Source organism: Pezoporus occidentalis, unplaced genomic scaffold, assembly GCF_034315485.1.
Source record: "Pezoporus occidentalis ecotype Australia unplaced genomic scaffold, CSIRO_AGI_Poc_V1 ctg108, whole genome shotgun sequence".
Classification (NCBI taxonomy): Eukaryota; Metazoa; Chordata; class Aves; order Psittaciformes; family Psittacidae; genus Pezoporus; species Pezoporus occidentalis.
Window position 1 is genome coordinate 749,389 of NW_026912865.1, and position 25,226 is coordinate 774,614.

Here is a 25,226-nt window from a genome sequence, read left to right on the forward strand (position 1 = left end):
GGCATGAACACAGGAAGATAAATGAAATTACTTTAAAAGTAAAGAGCCATTTTAATGATAAAATCGATTGCTGCAATACTTAATTACTCCAAGCCCCCCTTGATTTTTTTTTTTGTTGTTGTGGATGAAGCACACATTTCTTTGCAGTATTTGAAAATCGCATGTTTTTTTAGAAGACGACAGGTTTCTTTATGAGACTTGAAATGCATCATAATGGCTGATAATGATTTTAAGCAAAAAAGCTAAAAAAGCAAAATAAATTAAGCATAAATGAAGTTTCCCAGTATTATTTTAAAACTAAACATGGTTGCTTGATCATGTATAAGTAATGCCCACAGGTCATACTACAGTGAAAAACCCACTTCAGATATTTAAGGCAGAAAATATCGTGATCACAATGTTACAAGACCTGAGTTCCTGGTGTTATAATTAGCTCGAAGCATAGTGTCTGAAATGGGTGTAAAATACCGCATCTGTAATAATGGTTTTTAGTAGTATCCTGTGAGCAGTCTGTTTCAGTGACTGGCAAGTCTTTAAGTCACAGATACTTCGATTTTTTTTCTCTATTATGCTCTGCTATATTAGAGGAAGAATTACATAAACTTTCTAGCTCAGTGCCACAAGGTTTTGTAGATACGTCTACATATATATATTTATATTTTATAAGGGTTATAAATTCTTTGGATTTCTTCTCTATTCCTTTTCTGACTAATTCAGATTTTTATCTGTTCAAATGTATAAATTCAGAGAGAGTGAAAAATGACATAAAGTTGCTTAAACACTTTGAACTGTTCTATCTCAGCAACTTTCAAGGCTGGTCAGTGGTGCTGCCCAGTGAGAAGCTGGAAATCTTTTGGTTTAGGGTTATAAAAAGCTGCTGCATTTATCCAGGCAGCTCACAGATATTTCTATTCCTCAGCTACCTACTGTCAACTGTGTTTCAGACTGGAGCTGGTTTGGAGTTGGATGAGAGAATCTCATAGCTGGTAGCAAGTTGCTAATACTTCTCTGCCGATCTGACTTTTTTAAGTGGGCGATGTTCACAAAACCTAAAGAGATTTCAAATGCCAGTGAGACCTTCAAAAGTGCCGGTTTATCACATGGCTTTATAATTAAACATGCAATCATGAAAACACCGTCATATCTCTCATAGGTAATAGCATTTGACCCTCACTGGTGCTGTATCTAGCATTGTTAATTTCTTTGCATTTATAGCTAACTACAACGTTAGTAAATCAACCTACAACAATTTTTTAAAAAAAAACAGTATTCCCAAAGCAATTAGAAAAATTCAGGTTTTGAGACAGCAGAATTCAATCCTATGGAATCTGTAAATGTGAGCTTTAGAACTTTATAATGGGAAAAGTCAACATCACAGTAACAGGTTTAGGGCTTTATAGGATGGTGGCAAAACTTCTGCCAACAGTCTCTCAATCTATTCATCTTTTTTTTCCATGCTACAAAATAAATAGTGGTTGGAACTATTAAATGTGTGGGTAAAGTACTTTCCAAAGCTTTGATAAAAACACATTCTCTGTGCCTGAAACATTCATTAAAACTGGTGTGTAAAATATTCAAGCGGATTCTTAGGAAAAATCGATTATAGTAGGAAAATATCTAATATTTAGGAATTGGAAATCTGGTAGTTCCAATACATGCTGATGCTGAAAGAACTGTTAAACGCCATTTATACGGGGAAAAAAAAAATCATACAAAAGAAAAAAAATGGCTAGGTTTTTATTTTGGAGAACAGAGGTTTTAATTCAGAGGAACTCACTTCCTATTTAGGCACTTAAATATAGGGCCAGATATTTAAAAGTGCTTAGCTGATACTGACTTTCATTGCCATGCATTGTGTTCTGATTACAGGATGAAGTCAGTGTTTAATTTAGGTGCCTAATATTCACTAATCGTAAGATCATGACCAAGGTCAGTGTTGTTTAAAAGATTAGAGTTAAGGGAAATGCAAAAGTCACAAACTTGTGATTTTTAATTAGTTTAATGACTGTTGCACTGCATCTCTAATGACCCCAGCTCTGCAAGGAGTGGTATGTGAGTGTAATTGAAGCTAATTTTCTGATGTTCTGTTTCAAGAGTTATCAAACAAAATAGCTTTTAGAAAGAGAGGAAGAAACCTTATTTTCTGACAGGTTGTACAGCAGTTATTTCCATCTTACATGGCTGTTCCATACTGGAAGATAAGGCCCCAATCCTCCAGCCATTAGGGAAACGTATTTGCAGGATCTTCAGTAAGTATATGCATAATCAGTGTTTCATTGTTCAATATTACAGGATGTTCAAGGAGCTGCATCCGCTGTAAGCAGACAGGGATACAGCGAAAAACTATTTAAAAAATACATGAAAATAAATAAGGTACAACTATTCACTCTTTTTCATAACACACAAAGTAAATGGTACCAAATGAAATTATAAGGCAGGAGATTAATAAAATAATCAAAAAGGAATATAATTTTCATGCAGTGTATAAAAAATAATGAAACTTGTTCCTACAGGATATTGTGGACAGCAAAAATACAAATTAGTTCAGTAAGTGATTAGACAAATTGATAAAGGAGACATCAGTTAATATATATTGAATTACAACTTCATAAATCCCCACAGGCTGACTTCTCAAATTGGGAATGGCAGCTTCTATGCCACTCTATGTGTTTGAGGGTTTTTAACTACACTACTGGCCACTGCAGGAGATGGACTCAGCTGACTGGCCTGTTGATCTCACCCAAAGTTAGAGTCTTTTTGATAGCACATGAGCTTGCAGATTTGGAGGCCTACCTATGCTTTATTTTTATGAACAGCCAAGAAGTTTTGAGGAATGTCTAAAGGGTTTTCATTGTATTTGGTTAGGTTTTTTCCCATTTTCAAAGACCAGAATGTGGTCATTTAGGTAATCTGTTCTCACCAGAAGAAAGCTTTGAAAAATGTATCCACTTAACAGTTTTTCAAGATATTTCTAGTACCTTTTTCTGTAAAATATACCAAAAAAATATTTAATACATACATTTACTTAATTTTTTAAAATATGTACATACATTTATGTCAGAGATACTATAATATGCATTAAATAACAAAATGTAAATTGTTAGCAATGATGATCTGAATTTCATTTCTCTTTACATGTAAGACATTTATGTTATTGTTGTAGCTCTAATCCATATTCAGGTCTTCGTGTTTGCTGTGCAGTAATATGTAAATTACCTAGCCAGCTGCATTAAGCAGTGTTTGTTTATTCTATTTCTTTTGGCATAGCATATAACTGAATTTCTGCCAAAAATGTGGCTGCTTCAGGGAACACTGTTTGGGTAGAAGGAAGTTTTGAAAGGAAACACACATCATAAGTCTTTACTCTGTGAAACAGTAAAATCAAAACAAACTTTCTGTTCGTAAAAATATCTGTATTAATGTAAAATAATGGGCTTGTAAAATGCAGGGAGAAAGCTGAATCTTTTTAGAATGCTCTGTGTACATTGGCTTTGTAAACAAGAATATAATATTAAGAGGCAGGGATTTTTTCATACATGGGAAGGGTGACTAAAACTGGTGAAACGTGAAAATGGAAAGTTTAAGGGAAATTATTTTAAAATGGCATATTAATCTCCCTTAACCCATAGCATTTGCATGCATTTAAATTTAGAAAAGCGGTGAAGTTTAAGTGTTAAAAAAGTTGCATTAATGATTCATAGAACTATCTACTTATTCTTGCAGTCCTTTCAGTCTTCCAGTCTGACACTTCCTTTTCTATCCAGCCAGCTAATTTCCCCTCTTTTGTGAGGAGTAACTGTTTTCACACAAGTGCTTACCCAGCAAGCTTCCTTATTGTTTCATGGTTAATTATCTTCTTGAGCTTCACCTTCTCCAGTGAAGGGAGAAAGACTGGGCCTCCCCACAGCTCTAATGAAAGCTAGGTTTTAGAGATGCCCTGTGTGAGTAAATGCAGTGTCTGATCTCCCAATGTAATAAATGAGTTCTTAAACTTTATGGAGTCACAGCTCATCCAGGAGGTTTACTGAACAATGCAGGATGATGCTTTAATTTTTTTTTTATTTATTTTTAAAAGGGGGGAGGAATATTGCTTCACTGTGAAACCAAATACCATAAACTGTTTGAAAATCTCTGCACGTTACACAAAAGGTGCATGTCAAACATTCAGATTCAGTACTAACCTGTGCTGCTTCATGCAAGTCTTTGGGCTTTAAAGTTGTATCTTAACTACACTTATACTAATAATGCTAATACTAGTAGCCCTGTGCCCCTCAGATATTATGCCACTTTGTAAACTCTTAATACTTATTGGACTGTTTGTGCCTCACCAGCACTGAAAATAGTCATGGATAGACTTAACTCTTCAGTTTATGTTCCAGTTTTAAGCCAAGTTTAAACTGTGCAACATTTAAAATAAACTCTCCTGTAATAAAAGAAAATTGAACAATAGCTTTAGTGGGTTTCTAATAATGAGGTACTCCCCATTTGTACTCAGCCAAACTAAGGTAGTCAAATATAAGCCTTTCACCAAAAGATATAGCTGGCCATTACTTCATCTCCTTCTAAGTGAATTTCTACAAAGTATGTAATTTTCCAAGTGAACAAACCAAAATGAGCATATAATACTTGAGACATTGCACAGGTTCTATTCAATATACTAGATTAATCCTCTTTTTCAAGACAGCTCCAGGGCTGTGTTGGCATGCATTATGTACAGAGAAACTACAAACATCATCACTTATCAGTCATGAGGACAAGAAAATAATATGGAAGTTCAAGGATGTGACGATCCTAGTGAAAGAGCTCTGCCTAGTGACTTATACTTGGAGATAAGGCTGATGTTTCTATTTTGCACATTTGAAAAGTACCTCTTCTTAGATATAGGTTGTGTAACGACAAGGAGCAGTTGTATTGTTGTAGCATCAAGGTGCTTACCATTGTAATTTTGATTCCTTGCTAGGACAACTGCCTGCCACTTACTGACAACTGTGGTGTTTAACTTCACACTTGGAAATCCATAGATTGGCAGACTCTGCAAGTACTATAAGTATGCAGTATTCTTCTAGCCTTTGATTTTACAATACTTGCTTGTTGACTCCCCCCTAGTCAATATCCCTAATTTACAGATGGTGAATCAATGACTTCAGGAAGCACCTCAACTAACATTACAAAGAAATTGTGTTGAAAATTTAAATAGGGAGAAAAAAAGAGTCTGTTCTTTTTGATAACATGAATTAAGCTAAATTTGGTAGTCTCTCAACTGCTTCATGAGAAGAAACTGATGATAGAGCCAGATATTTTTCATGCAGTCCTGTTCTTCATAAATAATAAAGTCTCCCTTTCCAGTATACAGGAAGAATTTTTATTTAGAAATTTAAGCCTCTCTCCTCCATATTTCAGTGAGAAAACTTTCTAGGTATCTTCTAAGGTCAAACTCCCAAGCCCTGATGTCCCATTCTTTTGTACCTTATGTCTATCTGTTTCTGTGGTGATTCTCACTCTTTAGTGTTTCTCACAAACGCTTATTTCTGCTAAAACAAAGCTCTTAAAAACTCTGTGATTCCAGGTGTCCTGATGTGCCTGTTGTAGGCTGGAGATGGCTATTGTGTCTACTGAGTCAATTCACAGTGTCCACTGAGCTGTTCTGGTTTAACTGAGAATACACCATGAAAGGAGTACCAGTTCCAATGTAAATTATACTAAATTGAAAGTATTCTTAACCAGTAAGCAAACCTCTTAACTTGTACAAAGACAAAACAATAGTGGAAAGATATGAAAACAATTATGCCACTGTAGCTTTGCTAGCAACTTTGTTCATCAGCATTTGAATGCAGAATGCAAATGATTTTCCATCAATATGGACATACAAGTGAAAAATTGTGCTGAAGTTCTGCAACGTAGACAAGCAGTAGTCAAACCTGTTTAAGCATGCTTGGTTCCACAGATTTCCTGGGTTTGGTGGATTTTTTTGGCTTAACCATAAAGACTGATCTTTGAGTCAAATTCTGAGATTTAGCATGGATGAACTCCCAGCAACTTGCATGGGCATGTATCTGAGGTACAGTGCCAGGACTTGCTCTTTTTTGAACCAAATTTTCATGGCAACATTTGGGTTTGGGTAAAGCTAGGAATGTTTTTCTAAGTTTCATAAAGGGCTTGTGTTGGATTCTTGCACAAAGAAAACTGTATATTCCTCTGAAGTAAAAGTAAAATTGAAATGACATTCAAGGGCAACAAATCCTGTCATGTAACCTCGTGACAGAATAAAAGAAAACTGCAAAGCAGTAAAACCAACGGCCAGTAAAATATGCCATGTAGTCAGGTTTTCTCTTCACAAAAAGGAAAAAAAACCCACCAAAACCAAACCAAACACACAACTTGGAATATAGGTCTGGGATTGTAAACCTATTTGGATGACAATATGATTTGATATAAAAATGTTATAGATGTTCTTCTGCTCTCTGGTAACGTTCAAAGGGCTTCCTCAGTAAATAAGAACCAGAGATGTTAGAAAGCCATATGAGGATATGGTGGCAAGAAAGCAGAGGCTAGAAAACATATGATGGGTAGTGTGTTAGCAGTGATTCTGTGGGCACAGCACAGGTGCTAAATTTCTTGAGCCCCTGCTTTTGCCATGATCTGTGATAGTTCCCAAAGTTAGTTCCTGCAAGCCTTCTTCTAACACAGATTACCTTTTGTTCCAGCCTGGCTTGTCTGCACCAGCTGGTGAATGGTGGAAAGGCTGGAGGCTTTCACTCTTTCTTTTGGTCATTTGATACTGTGGGCAGCTTGCCAAGAACATTAAAGACCCTCATAGAACCCATGTGCAGGCACAACTGACCCCAGTGTGTTACCTAGCATCATCAAGTGGTATTTAAATAGCAAAAGAATGTTTAGAGAATAGCCAATTTCTCTGACTTTTTAAAACACTTCTACTTCACTAGTAGTAAGGAATAATAGTTTTCCTCTTAAAATGTCACTCGAATTATTTCATCTGTTGCTTAGAAGATGTGCCACAAGACGTTTCTCATGATAAAGAAAATTTTAAAGTTTTAAAACCTGGGTATGACAATCTCCTATCCTCTAGACTTTAATTTCTGAGCATTATGAAAGAACTTCAAACATCATCATAAAGACAGGGGGTTGAGCAATGTGAAACCTCAGTTGTTCCTGTAAGACCCAGCCTGCATTGAGACCCTTGCAGGTGACGTCTGTAACTACAGAGAGCAGAGATGGTGTCACTGTCCTTTCAGTACAGAAATCTGTACATACAACCACCTATGTAGGACTCTGGCAATACCCGTAGGCATCCGTAATGCCTAACAGAAAAGCGCAAGTTCTGCATGAGCAGGATAGAGCATATTATATCATATATTTCAATATATTCATACATGGTTTGTATTCTATATTTATGTACTATATATTCATATGTATTATAATATAGTCACATATTTTGTATATTTCAGTATTATTTCATTGAGGGAGGCAGTAAAAGTTGCAAAATAAAGCAAAAGAAAGTATGAATCACAGTTTTGGATCTTATTTTCTCAGGAAATAAACATGTGCTGCCTTCTTCTAACTTCAGTTATCTCAAATATGTATGTTCATGATAGTTTCATTCGTGATCTGTGATAAAGCATACCGCTTCCATACATTTTGAGGCTGTGTTGTAATGTGCAAATATGATGCACATGGGGTATTATGCATACGCTTACATATATTAAAACACTGCTGTTTGGAAATGGGAACATCTTGTTAGCTACAGTACAGGGAATCCCATTTAGAAGATGAACTTAAGTGAAGCAGGGGTGAAATGAGTACAGTATACATGAGTATTTCCCTCAGCAGAAGTACTTGGCATGCTTGCATTTTTCAAAAGACAAAATCATGTTTGTCTTCCCTGAATGTGCACACATTCCTGGAGATGGGGGATGGTTTTCTTCCTTTTTCTTTCTTTTTCTCCTGGCCCCTAAGTGCATTTGAGTTTGGATAATTTGTCCACAGCAACTGAAGGATATGTTGCAGAGGAGGGAGGAACAGAGTTTTTATTTATTATTGTAATGGCTCTTTTTTTCATGTTAATTCCTTTAAAAAAATATAATGGTACGTAGGGGTTACATTGCAGGCCTGTTTCACCAACACAAAGTATCTGTACCGGAGTAGCACATGCAAATGAAGCAGAAACAGAGAATCATTGTTTAATATAATTTGCTGCAGAAAAAGAAAAACTATCCTTGTTTTAGTAAAGGAAACAAATTAAAAAATATATTTTTAAGACTTTTCTTTGAGGATGCATTGGGTTTGAGGAAATGTCTTTATTTGGCTTAACCATCTTCTTTCCTGCCATTAACATTTTCAGCAGATTAACTGTTTAACTATTAGCACCAGCCCTGCAAGCATTTAAGTGCACACCTAGCTTTGCTACATTAGTTGTACCACTGAAACAGGAATACTGTCCTGAGCAAAATAGTTCAGGTTTAAATTAGGAACAGCCAAACTCCTTAAAGCAGCACTTTCAAATACTTTGGAATTAATTCAACCTTTCACTCTTCTGAGTCTGTAATTTAATTGCTTCTTGGCTTAATTATATTCAAAGGTTTTAATGCAATGGTAAATGCTTCCTAAGTCTTGTTTACCTAGTGGTAATATTTTAAGAATAGGATTCTACATAATGTTGTGCATCTTTTGTTCATATTCATTGTTTTTTTTACTTGCTTGGTCAAAAGTATTTCCCTTCTTTTACTGTGAACCATGTGACTCTCAAGATCTGCTCTAGGTGTAGCAGCATTTAGTGACTATAATGATAAAGTCACTCTGACCTACTTTAAAGATACCGATTTTAGAAAGATGACGTATGCACACACATACACGTGTGTATGTGTGTGTGTGTTTATACACCCTCACTCTTGCACATATAAAAAAGAAGTTTTTAAGTTCTGGGAAATTTAGTGCAGTCAGTTACACTAGCTGGTATACAAAGAATTTTTGCCAGACAGAATGGTACCTTTGCAGCATGTTTTGTCACAAACTTCAGCAAAGCCAGAACTTACAAGTGAACATCCAGGGCTCACTCTATTCAAATCTGAAGCTCTGTAGCACACTCAAAGCTTCTCTTTAGTTGTAGTCTGTCTTAAATGTGGAGATCAGCAAGCAATACCTTGAACCAGGCTAGGTAGAACATCCTTTTCAGTGTGTAAGGCTCTATAAGAAATCCAAAGTCATCATTAACTGAAAGGGGATGAAAAACGTGGTGCAGCTTTCATGTGAATTAAGTTTTCCCAACTGGAAATAGCAATAGAAGATTTGTCTGCTTTGTGTAAATGATTCATTGTGTAATACGATACAGTTCTTTGGATAAAAAAAAGTCACACAGAAGAAACAACAGCATTTTTTTCCCCAGTAAACTGAGCAATCAGTATTTAGTTCTGACACCAGCTGACACTTACAATGGTATACCTCCCATCCTCAGTATAACACCAAGTAAAGGATCATTCTGGGGACTTTGAAATGTCATGTTGTCAAGACCTAATAATGTATTACTGTCCTGCTAATCCTAATGCTCCAGCAACCTACCTATGCGTTGGCCAGCCTGGTAAGGAGACCTCTAACATGGTAAAAATAGTTCTGAGATTCCTGGTTTTTACCTTGCTACTGCTGTCAGTGCAAACAGGCTGGAGTGATGCTGCCTTCCGTTTTTGACTCCACAGATTTATTCAGGAGTCTGTATGGTGCTGCTCTCTCAGACAACTACCTCAGTGTCTAAAGTCTCTTCCTTGTTTGAGCAACTTGCTGAATTTTCTAATAAGAGAATATATATATACCCGTACTAAAAATGCCAAATACATAATGTTTGTGACTTAAGCTGAGTGGTTTGTTTCAAAGTTAAAACTTGGTCTGTACTTAGGAGCAGCTGCCAATGTAGCTGATAATCATGGAAGTCGTACTTCAAGGGAGATGATGCTTATAAAGAAAAAAAATAAAAAATAGCACTTCACTAATATTAATTCAGTCAATTCCTTGGACAGAGAAAGCTATGCTGGTAAAAGAACCATATCCACATAAGAGCCTTTGCAAGTGTAGTTGTGACAATCACAAGGGTAAAAAAAAAAATAATAAAATCAAATCCTGAAATCCATCATAGCTTTGCTGCAAAATTTCTGAGTATCTTCCAGGCCTCAGAAAAGCATGTGCATTTGAAGAACAAAAAAACAGGCTTTGAAGTGAGGAGCACTCAGTGAAGATGAATGGGCTGAGGTCACAACTCTACATGTTTTATTGTTTTAGTCCATCTGACTTGCAGAACAAACAAGGCAGCCAAGTGCTGATTTACAGGGGGAAGGTTATCTTCCTGACCAGTAAGGACCAAATGTTTTCGTTTTGAGAAACAAAATCAGATTCTATGGAACATTAAATCCTTGGAACCTGCTGCTGATTTCCTGCCTTCAGGAATTTCTTTTTGCAGCTGGCAGCAACTTAAAACAATAAAAACGTGCAGTTTAGGAAGCTTTTCACAGTTATGTCTTCCTAATGCTAAGCACGACAGAGTCATAAAACATGCCACAGGAAAAAATAAGTAATTGTAGCTGATTTCTTGTTTCATCTAACAGGTTTTCAAGCTAAATTAAATTATTGTCATTCTCTCACATTTTACTTGTAGGATAGTTAAGGGTCAGCTACAGGTAGGTAACTGGGTGATGGTTGGACTTGATCTTGAAGGTCTTTTCCAACCTAATTGATTTTATGGCTCTATGAATTAAGTACTAGCTAAGAACCAACCGGGAGTCATTATAATATATGGTAAACTGGAAAATCTAAGTATGGGTTTCTGAGCTCTGCAATGAACAGAACTGCTCTAGTAGCTGTACTTGTCTAGCAAACTGGTGTTTTCATGGGAAATTAACATTTAAGCTATGAGTAGTCAATATCCCTCAGGCGAAAAAAAAAAAAAAGGCAAAAGACTAAGAAATTTACTCCATAAAGCTTTGGGGTGGGTAGATCCACCAACATACTCTAGCCTTCAACATTAGACTTCACAGATTCTCAAAATCCCAAAAGCCTCCTAACCTCCAAGGGAAGAAATAATTCTTTGGCACCCATATATCTGCTCAAGATTACGTGAAATATCTGAACACAGCTGCAGTACTCAGGGACCTATCTTACATCTAAGCCAAATGAAGCATGAGGACACAGATTATCTTACATGGAGAGTGTCTTGGTTTGTCAAATATATTAATAATCATATCACCTTGCTGTATGGTGGGTAGATACTCTGCCCAGTTTGGAGAAAATAAGTCAGATGAGTGTTTTAGCCATTGGTCTGCTGGACATAAAGGGATGAGATAGCCTTGTGTTTTGCACAGAAACAGTGTACCTATATCCATAATTAGACACTGGAGCAGGGATTTGGGCCTATCTGTTCCTATTGCCAGTCAAATGTGCTGAACAGTACACTGCAGGATAAAATTCTCCTCGTCTATCTCTGACCCCATTAATATTTAATTGTTTTATGCAAAATGAAGCAGGAGATGCAGGCTTCTTTTCAGAACAGCATGTAGGTAGGGCTTCTCCTGAGAGAATGAGAACCTGGTTCATGTCATGAGCCTAGTGTCCTACACCAAAAATCAGTCCTCTAACTGTTGAGCTGACAGAGAACATCCCATGATTTCTCACAAAAGGGCTGAGCAGCTTTAGTTCCTACTTCAAAGAGAGAGTTCCTAGCTCAGAGTCAGAGATATATCCCTGCCCCTGCACAATTAACCTTGGCCAGGTCTTGACGAATTTAAGTGAGGAGCTAATCCGTGTACAACTTCCCTTCTTTGGACTACAGCCTCATTTTATCTGCTTGTATTTCAGTAACTTCTTAAGTTTGCTGTGATTTAGATTCCTGTTTGGCATGTGATCAGTGCTGTATTTGAAAAACAAAACTTGTTCCAAGAAAGCTCAAGAGAGTGAGAGATCATAGTTGAATGGGTTTTTTTGGAAAAAGTTCTTGTTTTTCTGGATACAGTGATCATTGTTCAGCTGTTAAGATTATTTAAACTAAACAATTCTACATTAGTTAACAGTTCAATTACAAGAGTTATTGTATAAGCAAAGTCTTCCCTAAAATGGGGGCCTTTCAATAAATAGAAAAATAAAGTAAAATTAATTTGTGCTCAGAGAACCAGCCCCAAGATCAGGGACTGCTTTTGAGTAGTTTAAGGTGAGTCAGTACTCTTGGCCACTTGACACATCACATTTGAGTGAGTAAAGTTGTCAAGGTGTTCTTCCTCTCCCACATGTGTTTCTAGGAGGATTAATTCTTGGTACTGTATGTTATGAATTATAATAGCAAATATTACTGGAAAGTTAAAAAAGTCTTAAAAAAAACAAACTACTTTCAGCTCAATTATTTATCAGTTCTTCCCCAGATAAAGGTGTCAGCACAGACAGTATTTGAAATTCATTTAGTATTTTATTAGATTGATTGATCTTACAGCTGAAGATATTAACACTCATTAGGTCTTACTTACTGGTCATTAGTACTGCCTTTATTATCAAGCAAAGAATAAATATAAATTCAAATAAAAAGTCATCAAGTCTTGTGATTTCCAGTGTATTACATCTGTTGTTTTAAGATTCACAACACAAAAGTTTATTATAAACATTTTGAAAATCTTTTAATAAATCCTTTATATCTTAACTCTTTTAAACTTAAGCAGGCTACAAGAGTTTCTCATATATTCAATAATAAGCTGTTAATTATATGGCTTTTACTAACACACTCATGTGATTCTGCAGAAAGGTTAACAATTGTTACATATGAAGTGACTAACCACAATTAATCTCTATTAAAGAAAAGTCAAATTTCTGTATTATATTTTGACAGAAAGTTAAAAAAAACAACAACAAACAAACAACCTGGGAAGACTAAGAAATCATGCCAAATTTAATAAGTTTTATTATTTCAATTTCATACAAGACATAACAAAATGAAAAGCCTATTAGTGACCATTGTTCCAAAAATGCCCTTTACTCCTATTAATGTACTTATATGATTTCAGTGGAAGCACATTCAAAGTGCAGCTGTAAATATTTTTTAAATTTTAACTTTGATTTTTTTATTTTTTTTTTTTACAGGAGCCTCTGAATGTTATTGATGCCAGCGTGATGGATCTGAATGGTTCAAGTGAAGATGCACTAGAATGGGATGAAACTGACATAAGCAATAAGCTGATCAGTATTCATGAAGACTTAAGTGATCCTGATCAGGAGCTCAAGAAGGATGGGCTAAGACAAAAACCTTCTTCAGGAGAAAGTGGTTTTAACGATGTGAATGAAGATGAAAGTATTGGTGATTGTGGAAGTCCTCTTTATTGTCCCAGCATTACTTCCCCTCCAAATCCTAACATCTATCAGGTCTATAGTCTTCATAATATTGAATTATCAGAAAAAAAACACATGCCCTTTTTGAAAAAAACATCTAAGCTCTCCAGTGTAACACAGTCTAACATTTTAAATAAAAGTCTTAGTAAAGACTCATCATTTTCATCTACAAAATCCCTGCCTGAGCTAATAGGGGGGAACATATTGGCAAAACCATACAGCTATATGTATCAGAGTGGAAACATAAGCAGGCACTCTGAGAGTGAGAGTGGGATAGTGAGTGAATGCGATACAGAAACTACAAATAATTCAGAGATTTTTTTGCTAAATGATATTGAAAGCACTCAGAGTAATCCTGAAATTGGACATGCAGAAACTCAAGTGGATGATACAGTTGATGTGATAAAACAAAAAACACAGCAAGGTGAAGACCATGCTAATCTCTCGGATGATTTCCAGTTGTTACCTTCTGCATGTTGTGGAAGTGAAAATGATGAAGATTTGGACAGCATTACTATGTGTAACCATGTTTGTCTAGAAGAATTGCAAGGAAAGCATGACGTGTTTACTTTTTATGATTACTCATATCTTCAAGGCTCCAAATTCAATTTACCAGTGATAATGAAACAATCACAAATTGAAAAAACAAATACAGAGGACAGTTTGTTTCATGGCTTTTGTTTTGATAAAATACCTGGTAAATCTGAACATAAACCTGGAGAGTCTCAACCAGATAGGTTTATTCATGACCATACTCTGGCAAGGGTCCCTGCAGAATCAGATCCCAATTCCTGTAAGTCTGGAGAAACTGTAAGAAAATTAACTGTTACAGAGAATACAAGACAAGTTTCAACTTTATCTCGTAGTTCTTCACTAGAGTCTCTGTCTGTAGTAGGTGATTTGTTCAGCTCAGGTATTTTTAAAAGTGGAGACGGTCTTCAGCGAAGCACCTCATTGGAGAGCTGGCTGACTTCCTATAAAAGCAATGAAGATCTTTTTAGTCATCATGGCTCAGGTGACATAAGTGCAAGCAGTGACTCTGTTGGAGAGCTCAGCAAAAGGACCCTAGATCTTTTGAATCGCTTAGAGAATATCCAGAGTCCTTTAGATCAAAAGATTAAGCACAGCATCTCTGATATAACACTCCAAAGTGGCTCTCAAAAGATGTCTTTTACTGGACAGCTGTCTCTAGATATTGCATCCTCAATCAATGAAGACTCAGCAGCTTCTCTGACTGAACTCAGCAGCAGTGAGGATCTTTCTCTCTGCTCTGAAGACATTGTACTGCACAGAAATAAAATCCCAGATTCAAATGCATCATTTAGAAAACATCTTAATAGATCTGTAGCTGATGAGAGCGATGTCAATGTCAGCATGATTGTTAATGTCTCCTGTACTTCTGCTTGTACTGATGATGAAGATGACAGTGATTTGCTTTCAAGTTCCACCCTTACCTTAACTGAGGAAGAGCTAGGTATCAAAGATGAAGATGATGACTCTAGTATAGCAACTGATGAGGATATTTATGAAGAATGCAATTTAATTTCAGGACTTGATTATATAAAAAATGAACTCCAAACTTGGATTAGACCAAAATTTTCTTTGACAAGGGAGAAGAGAAAAAGTAACCTCAGTGATGAAATTCAGCGCAGTAAAGTTAGTAATGAGACATCAAAAGCCACAGATACATTAAGCATTGAAACACTATTGAATGGTTCAGTACAGAAAATATCAGAAAATAATGGTAACAGTAAGAATGTGCCACGTGATCATGAAAAAGGGACAAGGAGTCACCTGATGAAAGATATCTCTCAGGTTGTGAAGGATCACCTTGTGGATGATATGGAAAATGGCAATATTGAAAATACTCTTGGCAGTCAAAAGGAAAGTCTTGTTAGAACATCAGCAACTCCCAAAAGTCATGCATCACTTGATGTCAGAGAAGCTGAAAATGAATGTTGTGTCTGTGAAGCTTTTACAGACAGTTCAGATGATTCACATATGGATGGAAAAGAGACTGTATTGTTGTCAGATGAATCCAGAAACCCTCTAAAAGAATGTCAAAGTCATCTTCAGCTTGATCATCATTCTGTTGCTTCCTCTCCTGCTAAAAAGCCTTGTCTTGAATTTTCCTCAGAAATGAATTGTGGAGACATAGAAGACACAACTTTACAAACATCCTTACCTAATGGTCAACAACAAAGAATAATCTTTACTGAAAAATCTACTGATTGCTGTACAGCCTTGAAATCCAGTGACAAAGAATGTGACTCCTCTGCCAATGGTATTGCTTCATGCTGTAATTGTGAATCTGCTGCTTTTGATAAAAGAAACATGGAAGATGGCTCAGTACACAATTTTGTGAGGGAGATCATAGACATGGCATCAACAGCTTTGAAAAGTAAGTCACAACCAGAATGCGAGTCATCTGCTCCAGCTTCATTAGCACAGATCAAGGAAAAAGTGTTAGAACACTCTCACAGACCCATTCAGCTAAGAAAAGGGGACTTCTATTCTTATCTTTCACTTTCTTCTCATGATAGTGACTGTGGAGAGGTAATCAAATACATAGAGGAAAAGAGCAGCACTCCTGTGCCATTGGATTTCACAGATGAGAGAGAAAATATTGAATGCTTTTTTGAAGCCTGTCCTGAGGAAGAACGGGTTGAGCAGCAGCAATCTGTTTCTAATGGTACTCCTGAAGCAGGAGCTGAGCAGCAGCAGCAGCAACCTATTTCTAATACTATTTCTGAAACATCTCCAGAGTCAGTAGGTGAAGTGACTCAAGAATCGTTAAGAGAAGTTAAAACTTCATCTGAAGGTAGGGATTTATCTTTCTTCTGTGATGATGACAATGGTATAAACGTCCCTAATCCTTACAAACAAAGCACATCAAATAATTTGAAAAATGCTGATGTTGATTTGTTGATTTCAGATGGGCAAACAGAAGGTTTGGAAAAGAATCCTCCAGATGTTAGCACTAAAAAGAGTACTACAGGAAAATCACCTGGACCTGAAGATTCCAAAGGATGTGTTGCAGCTTCTGAGAAGGCTTCAGCTATAGAGTTTCAGTTAAAGCCTGGCCATTCACAGAAAAAAGATGTTTTGCATCAGAACAGTAAAACTCTTGCTTGTGAAGAAAATCTCCTAAATTTTCATAAGGAAAGACATATAAATATGCACAGATAGAATGTAACCCTCTCCAGGCACGTACATTGTCCTAAAACCAGGTATGTACTCTACAAGTTGCACATTCTTCTTTTTTTTTTTACACATATTTTCCTTTTTTTTTTTTCATTTTTGTAAAAATGAAAGGAGATGAATCACCATCCACCACCTAGGGCTTCTGTTTGATGATAGTGCTATATAATTTGTTTTGATTGTACTGTAATCCAAATTTACATGCCACTGGTCAACAAATGCAGTAAATACCAACTGCTTCTTGCCCTTTGGCTTTGCACTGACTGGAACTGGTCTCTTCTGGAACAAATCTGCTATCTTACAGAACTTGGGAATTCTTCAGAAGTAGTATTTCTGTATCAGCCTTGTCTTCCCTCCTCAACTGAGCTGTGGAATCAGCCCTACTCATTGATCCCCTTCTCCACAGTCAGCTGGCCTTATGAGGTGTTCAAAAGCACTTGATGAAACTGAACTTCTGGTTTTACAAGAATTTTGTGTGACTAGTGAGTTGGAGCTCTACAATATTTCCAGACAAGCCATGAGGAATGACTAAGCAGATTGGAGAATAAGTAGTGAGATAATAATTAATCTCTTGATATCAGTTTACCATGACTTAAGCTCAATAAGCCATTAATAAGAACAAAATTATTACAACACAGTGTTAGACCAAAAGTGGAGGTTACCAAAACAAGAAATCTTTGCAACAACATTAAAGATTATAATGTGAAGGTAATGTAGAATAAAGACCTGAATACTAAAGCAGGTAGAAACTGATAGCCAAACAGCAGTACTGGAAGCTTTGGTTTTATTTTGTGACGAGCATTTTGAAACATAAGTAAGAGGGTGCAACCTAAAGTGGAAAAGTGTATCTAATCTCTTCCAAAGTCTGAAAGTGGTTCAGATCTGGAGTTTCTGACTTCACACAAATGTCCAACAATAACTGCACATTTAACAACAAAAGAAGATCTACAAAGCAACTTCTGTATAAGAACCTAACAAGTAGCACTGCTGCTTTGAGTCTCACTAGTTGTTTGGTGACCCAAAAGCCAGCATAGCTGTGTAGAATGCCAGTCTTTGGAAACACTCCTCCAGTAGACCAGAGAAAGCATGGCAACTCCAAATGCCACTCCAATTCCAAATGCTGCTGCTTGTCAGAAGCTATAGCAAGAAAATTTCCAATAAAACACAAGGCTAAGCACAGAACCAGGTTTCCCTGGGAGGTTCTGGATTCTCCATCCTTGGAGTTTTTCAAAATTCAAGTGGACGTACCTTTGAAATAGCCTTCCTTTGAGTAGAAGGTTGGACCAGATGATGTTCAATTTCCTTCTAACCTAACTTCTGCTATGATTCCATGATGTTGCTAGGAGAAAAGACGGTTATTCATCACTGCCTGTGAAAACCACTAGTACTTTCCAATTGCAAACTATGTAGCTGTAGCAGAGGATCTGGGCATATTTATATGTAATAGAGTGCTTTCTTCTGCATTTCCTGATTTACTATATTATATTACTATGCTTTGGGCTTTTCTTTTGCACATATTGGTGGCTAACCCAGCATTCACACTTTCACATTTGTATAAATATGTCTAGCAAAGTCTTTATGTTATGACAGCAATATCTCTTTGCCACTATCTCTTTGAACATGTATCTATTTGAATAATTCATTATCTTGGAACCATCATAGCAAAGAGGATATTTCTTGAATGGCTCTGAAATAGGCTATCATGACCTGTTGATTACCAACTAGGTTAATACTTGGAGACATCCAAACAACTGGCGTAGTCATGGAAATCAATTGGGAATTAGAAAACTCATAGATGATATTATATATTCTGGAATTACGTTACAAGGATAATTTGTGTATGGAAGACTATTTGGAAATTGAGATGATGACAAAAGTTTGAGGTTGATAAGTGATCAATATGTAAACATAAGTTTTTCTTTAATTACTATTTTATTACTTTTCTTATTTTTTCCACTCATTTTTATAACATTAATTTGAGGAATAATGCTTACTATAGTGACTGTGATTTTATTCTTGTTCTCATTCTTCCATTGATGAAGATAACATCTTTTCAATTCATTAGTACTTTTGCTCTGAGGATCTCAAAATACTGTATAAAATTTCGCTCAGTCTTCAAAACTTCATAGTTTCTTACAAGTAGCCAGCTAGGTTTTTCATAAGACTGGGATATGACAATATGCAGTTGATGTAAGGACTAAGATTGGACATAGAGGGTGAAGATAGTAGTAAATGCCCCCCAGTGCAATAAAATGTAATGCAGACTCTGTATGTAACAGTTTAGTAGGTTTGTGTTCCAGTTTTTTTTTTTGCCCAGGGGCTGACAAAAATTTTTAAGGTAACAAAGCCCTTCAAACTACATCCCACTTCTTACATTTAGGAGGATATACTGGTTCTTAACTGATGCATATAGCATTGCTTCCATGGAAATTATGTACTGTATTAGTCCAAGTAGTAAAGCCCTAGGAAACATATAGTTTATCTCTGGCACATCAAAAAATGAAAATATGAGCTGCTACATTTGGTATCACTAAAGTCTGAGATCCCTTCCCCCATTCACAAGCTTGGTGCTTTAACTTCATCTCTCATGCTATGGGGAATGAATTACAGAAGCAATCTATCCTAATTTGTTAACTTATTCAAATAACAGTTATTATACTTAACTATGCTAAAGATTATCTTTTTGGTGGCAGATTGTTTATTTTTTGATGAGGCTAATTACTGATTTTCCAAAGGTAATTTACATTTATTACTAATACATCTTTTAAAATGTGACAGATAAATGTTGTTCCCATAAGTGTATTATGAAAAAAGTTACTATTTAAAAACACATTATTTAATTTGAAAGATAAATGGCAAACACCATTATTTTTCCTGTAGCACCTGTGCTGTAAGCTCATTTAAATGTGTAATTCCATGTGTAGCTGAAATACTTAGAGAAAAATAATCTATAGTATATGTGTACCTTAAAAGCATACTGTGAATTCAAAGCTGAAAAAGGCATAGTTTCAAATGTACTTTGATTTTTATATAGTTTTAATATTTACCTTGGCTGTACAGAAGAATAAACTTCATAGGGAAGAAAATATTTTTTGCAAATGTTACAATCCTTTTATTTAGCAGTGTGCTACAAAAAATTACCATTATGGGAAAATAGTAACAATTCTATAAGCAGGCTTAAAAATATCTCTGTCAGTATTGACTAGTCTCTGATATGAGCCAGCATGTAGTTGTTCAATAGAAGTTCTCACAGTTCTCGTAGAAGTTCTTCTCAGAAGCTCTATGCTGATTTTATTTCTCAAGTAGGGGACAGCTTGAAAGAACTGTCTCTGTGTATATGAGATCATGCAGTTTTCTGCTGTCACTGTGACCTGTGACTCACCAGTGGAATGGGAATTTTTAGTCCCATATTCAATGTGCATAGATATCAATACATTAAGAAGTTTTATATGATGTGTCCAAAGACTTTTCTAGAGGATACATTAGAATTCTGTATGCAATCTGTTAATTCTTACAAATGAGATCAAAAACTACTTCCTTTTGTGAAGAATTTATAATTTAAACTTAAATTGTAAGTTAATTTAGGGAAAAAAATATCGGACATAAAAAAACTACACTGGTTTCATCTGACAATGCTGCAATGTTAGCCAGAATATCCTGCCACTTACTATAACCAGGAGAAACACAGGACTGGTACTCAGAAAGCCTGACTGTTATTTCCTCCTCAGCAATAGATTTTTTTATGACTTATTCCTTCCTTTCCTTAGTTTCTTTATTAAAGAATAATGAGAATAATGACCAATGAGACCTGTGAAGCACGGCTTATTCACTGAAAAGTGTTTTGAGATCCACAGCTAAAAGATGATACATAAATGCAAAGGACTGTTAGTTAATTATTCATTACAGGAAAAAATAATATACAGGTTTACACAACAGTTTACTTTCAGCAACTGGAACTACAAGAATAATCTCTTTGCTTACCCTTTCTTTTCCTAGAGGCTTTTATAGGGTGATAAGTGCTGTAATGTTCTTTCATAGAGTTTAAAACAGTCTGACTTCTTAGCTCCTTACAGTAGCTGACTTTAAATAAAATTAAATAGAATAAGCAGCTAATCTTGTATTGCCTGTGAGTTACATAATTTTTGAAAAACTTGACATAATCCATCAGTGAGACATTTCTTATTATAGATATGTGAAACTCGTGCCAGAGTTGTAGAAACCTTTTGATACAATCTTCCCCTTTACTCTAATCAGTTCTTCATTAATTTCAAGCAAAGTGTTGAGCTTTTCACTATTTTCATGTAAGTACATTTCTTCTATAAATGAGGGACAGGGTCAGTTTCAGCAAATAAGATCAAAGCAGAAGGTAACTGGATAGATCCAGATATTCCTGCTTAATTTGGAAGGCTCATAATGCATGTCTAGAGTGCCTCCTAGGAAATGCCTAAGAGATGTACTTTGCACTAATCTTTGAGCTGTATTCTGACAGTTATTTCTTCTTAATCCCCATCATAAGCCTGTGCTCTTTGATGAATAGTTTAACCCTAAACTCTGAGCTGGGTAATTCTACAGTATGAAAATTTAACTCATTGATGGCACTACAAGTCTTTCAATAGCTATTTACAGTTTTAAAATACAATCATGACACTGACAATCCTATTCACGGAACACATCTCTGACAATCCTTCCTTCCTCTCCATTGAAATCTCATTCTGTATGTTTACATAAATATTAAAGTAAGTGATGGGTAGATCTTTTTGTTGCTTGGCTTTTGAAAATTCCTATGTTTTCATAGATCAGTGCACTTTTGAGTGTGCTGAAGGTAAGTTTGCAGGTAAGGATGAGGACAGCATCCAGGGAAAAGGTCAGATTTGATGAATTCTCTTGTTTCTTTAGATATGAAGTCTTTACAAAAGTCAATGAGCTTTCTATATCAATACAATTTTTTACAGTAACTTGTACCTCAGGCTGTTAAAAGTCATTGTTTGCCTACTGTATGCTTCTGCATTAAAGGCTCTGGCATGTGATCATTTAATGAGTATCTATGGTTGTTCTGCAAGAGCTATGTTTTGCAAATAAAACTTCATTTTCTGTAACCTACTATTACTTTTTTGTTTCCTTTTAGAATCTTGGCTGCAATTCAGGTGCAGGTTCATCCTGTAAACCCTTGGATGACCTCCAATTCCATTGTATCACTGCCTTTCATTACACTGACTCCCAAGATAAATTTTCTTTCCGAATGTGATTTGTCCATGTTGGCTTTGTGATCAGGCTGCATATGCTAGTCCTGTTTCAGTGATCATTTTGTATTGTAGCAAGGCCATTTGCTTTCATGTGGATTCCTCTCCCAAGCTACCTCTAATGACCTCTCCTTCCTAGATTGGTTGCCTCTGTACTACTTATCACTGATTCTGTTCTTTAAAGTTTTGAAGATGTACAGAACTCATGATTAGTCTGGTTCATCTTTTCACAGCTGTACCTGCCAGTACTCTTCTATTTTATGTATCTAATTTAATATTTATGTGTATAATGCATAAGTTTATTGAAAGTATTTTACTTTTAAAGTGACAATTTTGTTGGATTGCAGCAAAAAGAAGTCATTAGCCCTCCTGATTCAATGCATCTAAAAATTAGATAATTAAAATAAATGGCATTTTATTTATTTAATTTTAAAATTTAATCTATGCAACACTTCAAGAAACAGCTACATGGTGTTGTATATTAGGAACTGTTGACATTCTACTGAATTAAGTACAACATTTTGGTATTTTATGCTTCTTGAGGTGGTAATTAGAAAAAAAGTTTTTAAAAAATGTGTGCCTTGCTGTATTTCTTATACCATTTATTAAAAAGCTGCTTTCACAGTAAAATTTTGTTGGTTTGAAAGGAGGAAATAGCAAGGTTAAGATGTGTGAATAATTTCTGTATATATGTATAACCAAGTGCAAACATTGATGTATAATGACAGTATAAAATGCTTTCATGTTTGTGATGTCCAGTGATGTGGAAAATATAAGCCTTAAAACCATTAGATTGCATGGTAATTAGAATTGGCATAATAAACATAGTTCATTGGGGAAAAAAAAAAGAAGAACTGGTGATCTGTTTTACCTGCGTACCAAGAACAGAATACTTTATCAAAGTACAGAAGAATATGTTTCTGTTTGCAAATATTTCCTAGATATATATGATTCCATAGCTGGTGAAGATTTGTATTACCTGGCTCATACGTAAAGAACTTATTCATTAAAGATTCTGCAGGTCTTTTGGGCCAAAGAGACATAAGCATTAAGTAGTTTAATACACTGCCAATTCCAGTGGTGCCACACTTTTATAGCAGATTTTTTCTTGTTTTTTTTCAGTATGAGTTTGTTGTCTGATTCTTAAAATTTCATACATTTACATAATTATATTGAGTAAGCTTTATATATATTAATGCAGGTACTTTTACAGTTGGTCGTTTCAATGACTGAGACTGTACACTTTAAATGTTTTTGTCTTCTGCTTAAACTACATTGGGTAGCCCAAACAAGCCCAATGCCTTTATAACCTTTCTCTGCAAACATGGCATTCGTCAGCTAAAAATACTATTAAGAACGGATGTCAGGAAAGTTAAAAGGCAAAGAATGCACTCCCATGCCACCTTTAATCATTATTTTCACAATTATATGAATGTTTTCACAAAAAAAAACCCTCAACAGTCTACTTCCTTTTAAAAATGTGCAACAGTTTGAGGAATGATACTGATCAGATAATACATTCATTCATCATGGAAGGAACAGGTATTAAAAAAAAAGCCTCATGCTTTCCAAGTTATTAAAAGCTTCTTATTACTACAAGAAGCAAATTATCTCTCAATTTAAGTTTCCACTGTGTAGCCTTGGGTAGGCTATGATGTGGGTAGGGCAGCAGAAACAACTCTTAGCTTAAAGAAAAGTGTAAATAAGAAGCAGAAATTGTTAAGAAAGTCTTTTGAATCTATAAAGTTCTGCTCTCTCTTTTGAATCTATACAGTTCTGCTCTCATATATCTTGTATCATGTACATGTCTAATAGGGTAACCTGTAATTACATAAAAAGTGTAACTATATAGCCAAAGATCACTTTGATGTATCTTAAATATTTTTAAAGATATATAAAATAATTTGGAATATAAATCCTAATTTTAGTAAGATATTTACAGTGAAAATTATGCTAATTTATGAATTATTTAAACATGATTTTTTAAATCATCTTGATGTGGGAATTGAATTTAGAATCATTCTTTCTTTCCCCTAGCTTTTTCTAGTTTATGTTGTATTTTTTTTTAAACTTACTTTGACTATAGCCATACCTTACACTATGACGACAGGAAAACTAATAAGTCAAAGGCTTTGCAGATCTGTCACCTCACCCAACAGACTGTGCAGAAGTCCATCAATTACTTGTACCATTCTATTAGGCTATTTGCCACAAATTCACTTTTTTTCCTGGGGGAAAATAATAGTACTTGTCAAATCAATAAACCACATATTCATCATACACTATCTGGAATATATGGTCACAACTCAAATTTCTATGGTTCCTTCCTAAGAGATGCTGAACATTTTAATTTAACTGGTATTCCCAAATCTATATTATTTGGTCTCATGAAATAAAGTTATCATGACTGTGATGCAAGACCCATCATTATCAGCTATTCCTTTTTTTTTGCATGGTCAGTAGCTTTACCCTCTATTTTTCTTAGAATATACTGGAGTTTATTGTCAATAAAAATTGATTTCTAAAGGAAATCTCTGACATATACTTACAGGATTTGTTAATGTTTTAGTGTGAGTCATACGCTTATGCCCAAATTTTGCCTAGAACTTGCAATAAGTCCTAGTGCTAACTCCCTAACGAAAATTATTGGCAAAGTATAAAATTAACATTGATGTACCAATGTTACTCTAAGATCGGCCCATACATGGATTCCTGCATAGACCCTGTTCCCTGCTGATGAAATTCTCTGGTGGTATAGAAGCATGCTGCAAACTTTCTGCAGCATTTATTCCCACCTAAAGTTCCATAGGCTGCTTTTTATTCCACACACTCCCTAGCTCATGCTTGAACAACATCTGCAATGTGTGAGGTGGCCATTTGACAGCAATGACCCTGACTTGTGGATCTCCCTTTCCTGCCTGCTTCACATTCCTTCCGCAGAAAGCCAGAGCTCTCCAGCTGTAAGCGAAGGGAGTGTACACTAATATTGGTGGTAAAACACATGCCTAGGACTACGATTTAAAAAGCTGTTTTGTGATCAGCATAGTTGTATGCAGTTCTGGTGTCCTCAGCATAAAAAGGACATGGAACTGTTGGAACAAGTCCAGAGGAGGGCCACGAGGACGATCAAAGGACTAGAGCACCTCCCGTATGAAGATAGGCTGAGAAAGTTGGGGCTGTTCAGCCCAGAGAAGAGAAGGCTGCGTGGAGACCTCATAGCAGCCTTCCAGTATCTGAAGGGGGCCTATAGGGATGCTGGGGAGCAACTTTTCATTTGGGGCTGTAGCGATAGGACAAGGGGTAATGGGTTAAATCTTAAACAGGGAAAGTTTAGATTGGATATAAGGAGGAAATTCTTTACTGTTAGGGTGGTGAGGCACTGGAATGGGTTGCCCAGGGAGGTTGTGAATGCTCCATCCC

The 25,226-nt window shown here is 35.7% G+C and overlaps 1 protein-coding gene across 5 annotated transcripts in view; it reads left to right on the forward strand.

Moving 5' to 3' along the window:
• Positions 1-22,594, forward strand: part of AKAP6 (A-kinase anchoring protein 6) — a 279,971-nt gene extending 257,377 nt beyond the window's left edge. For 4 of the 5 annotated variants that reach the window (XM_062623049.1, XM_062623054.1, XM_062623061.1 and 1 more), the window contains 2 exons: positions 13,120-16,595; positions 21,692-22,594. In XM_062623049.1, the coding sequence (XP_062479033.1) occupies positions 13,120-16,554 (3,435 nt within the window). In that variant the 3' untranslated portion in view covers positions 16,555-16,595; positions 21,692-22,594. The remainder of the gene's footprint in view (positions 1-13,119; positions 16,596-21,691) is intronic. The other variant, XM_062623078.1, reaches the window with a different exon arrangement.
• Positions 22,595-25,226: the final 2,632 nt, after the last annotated feature.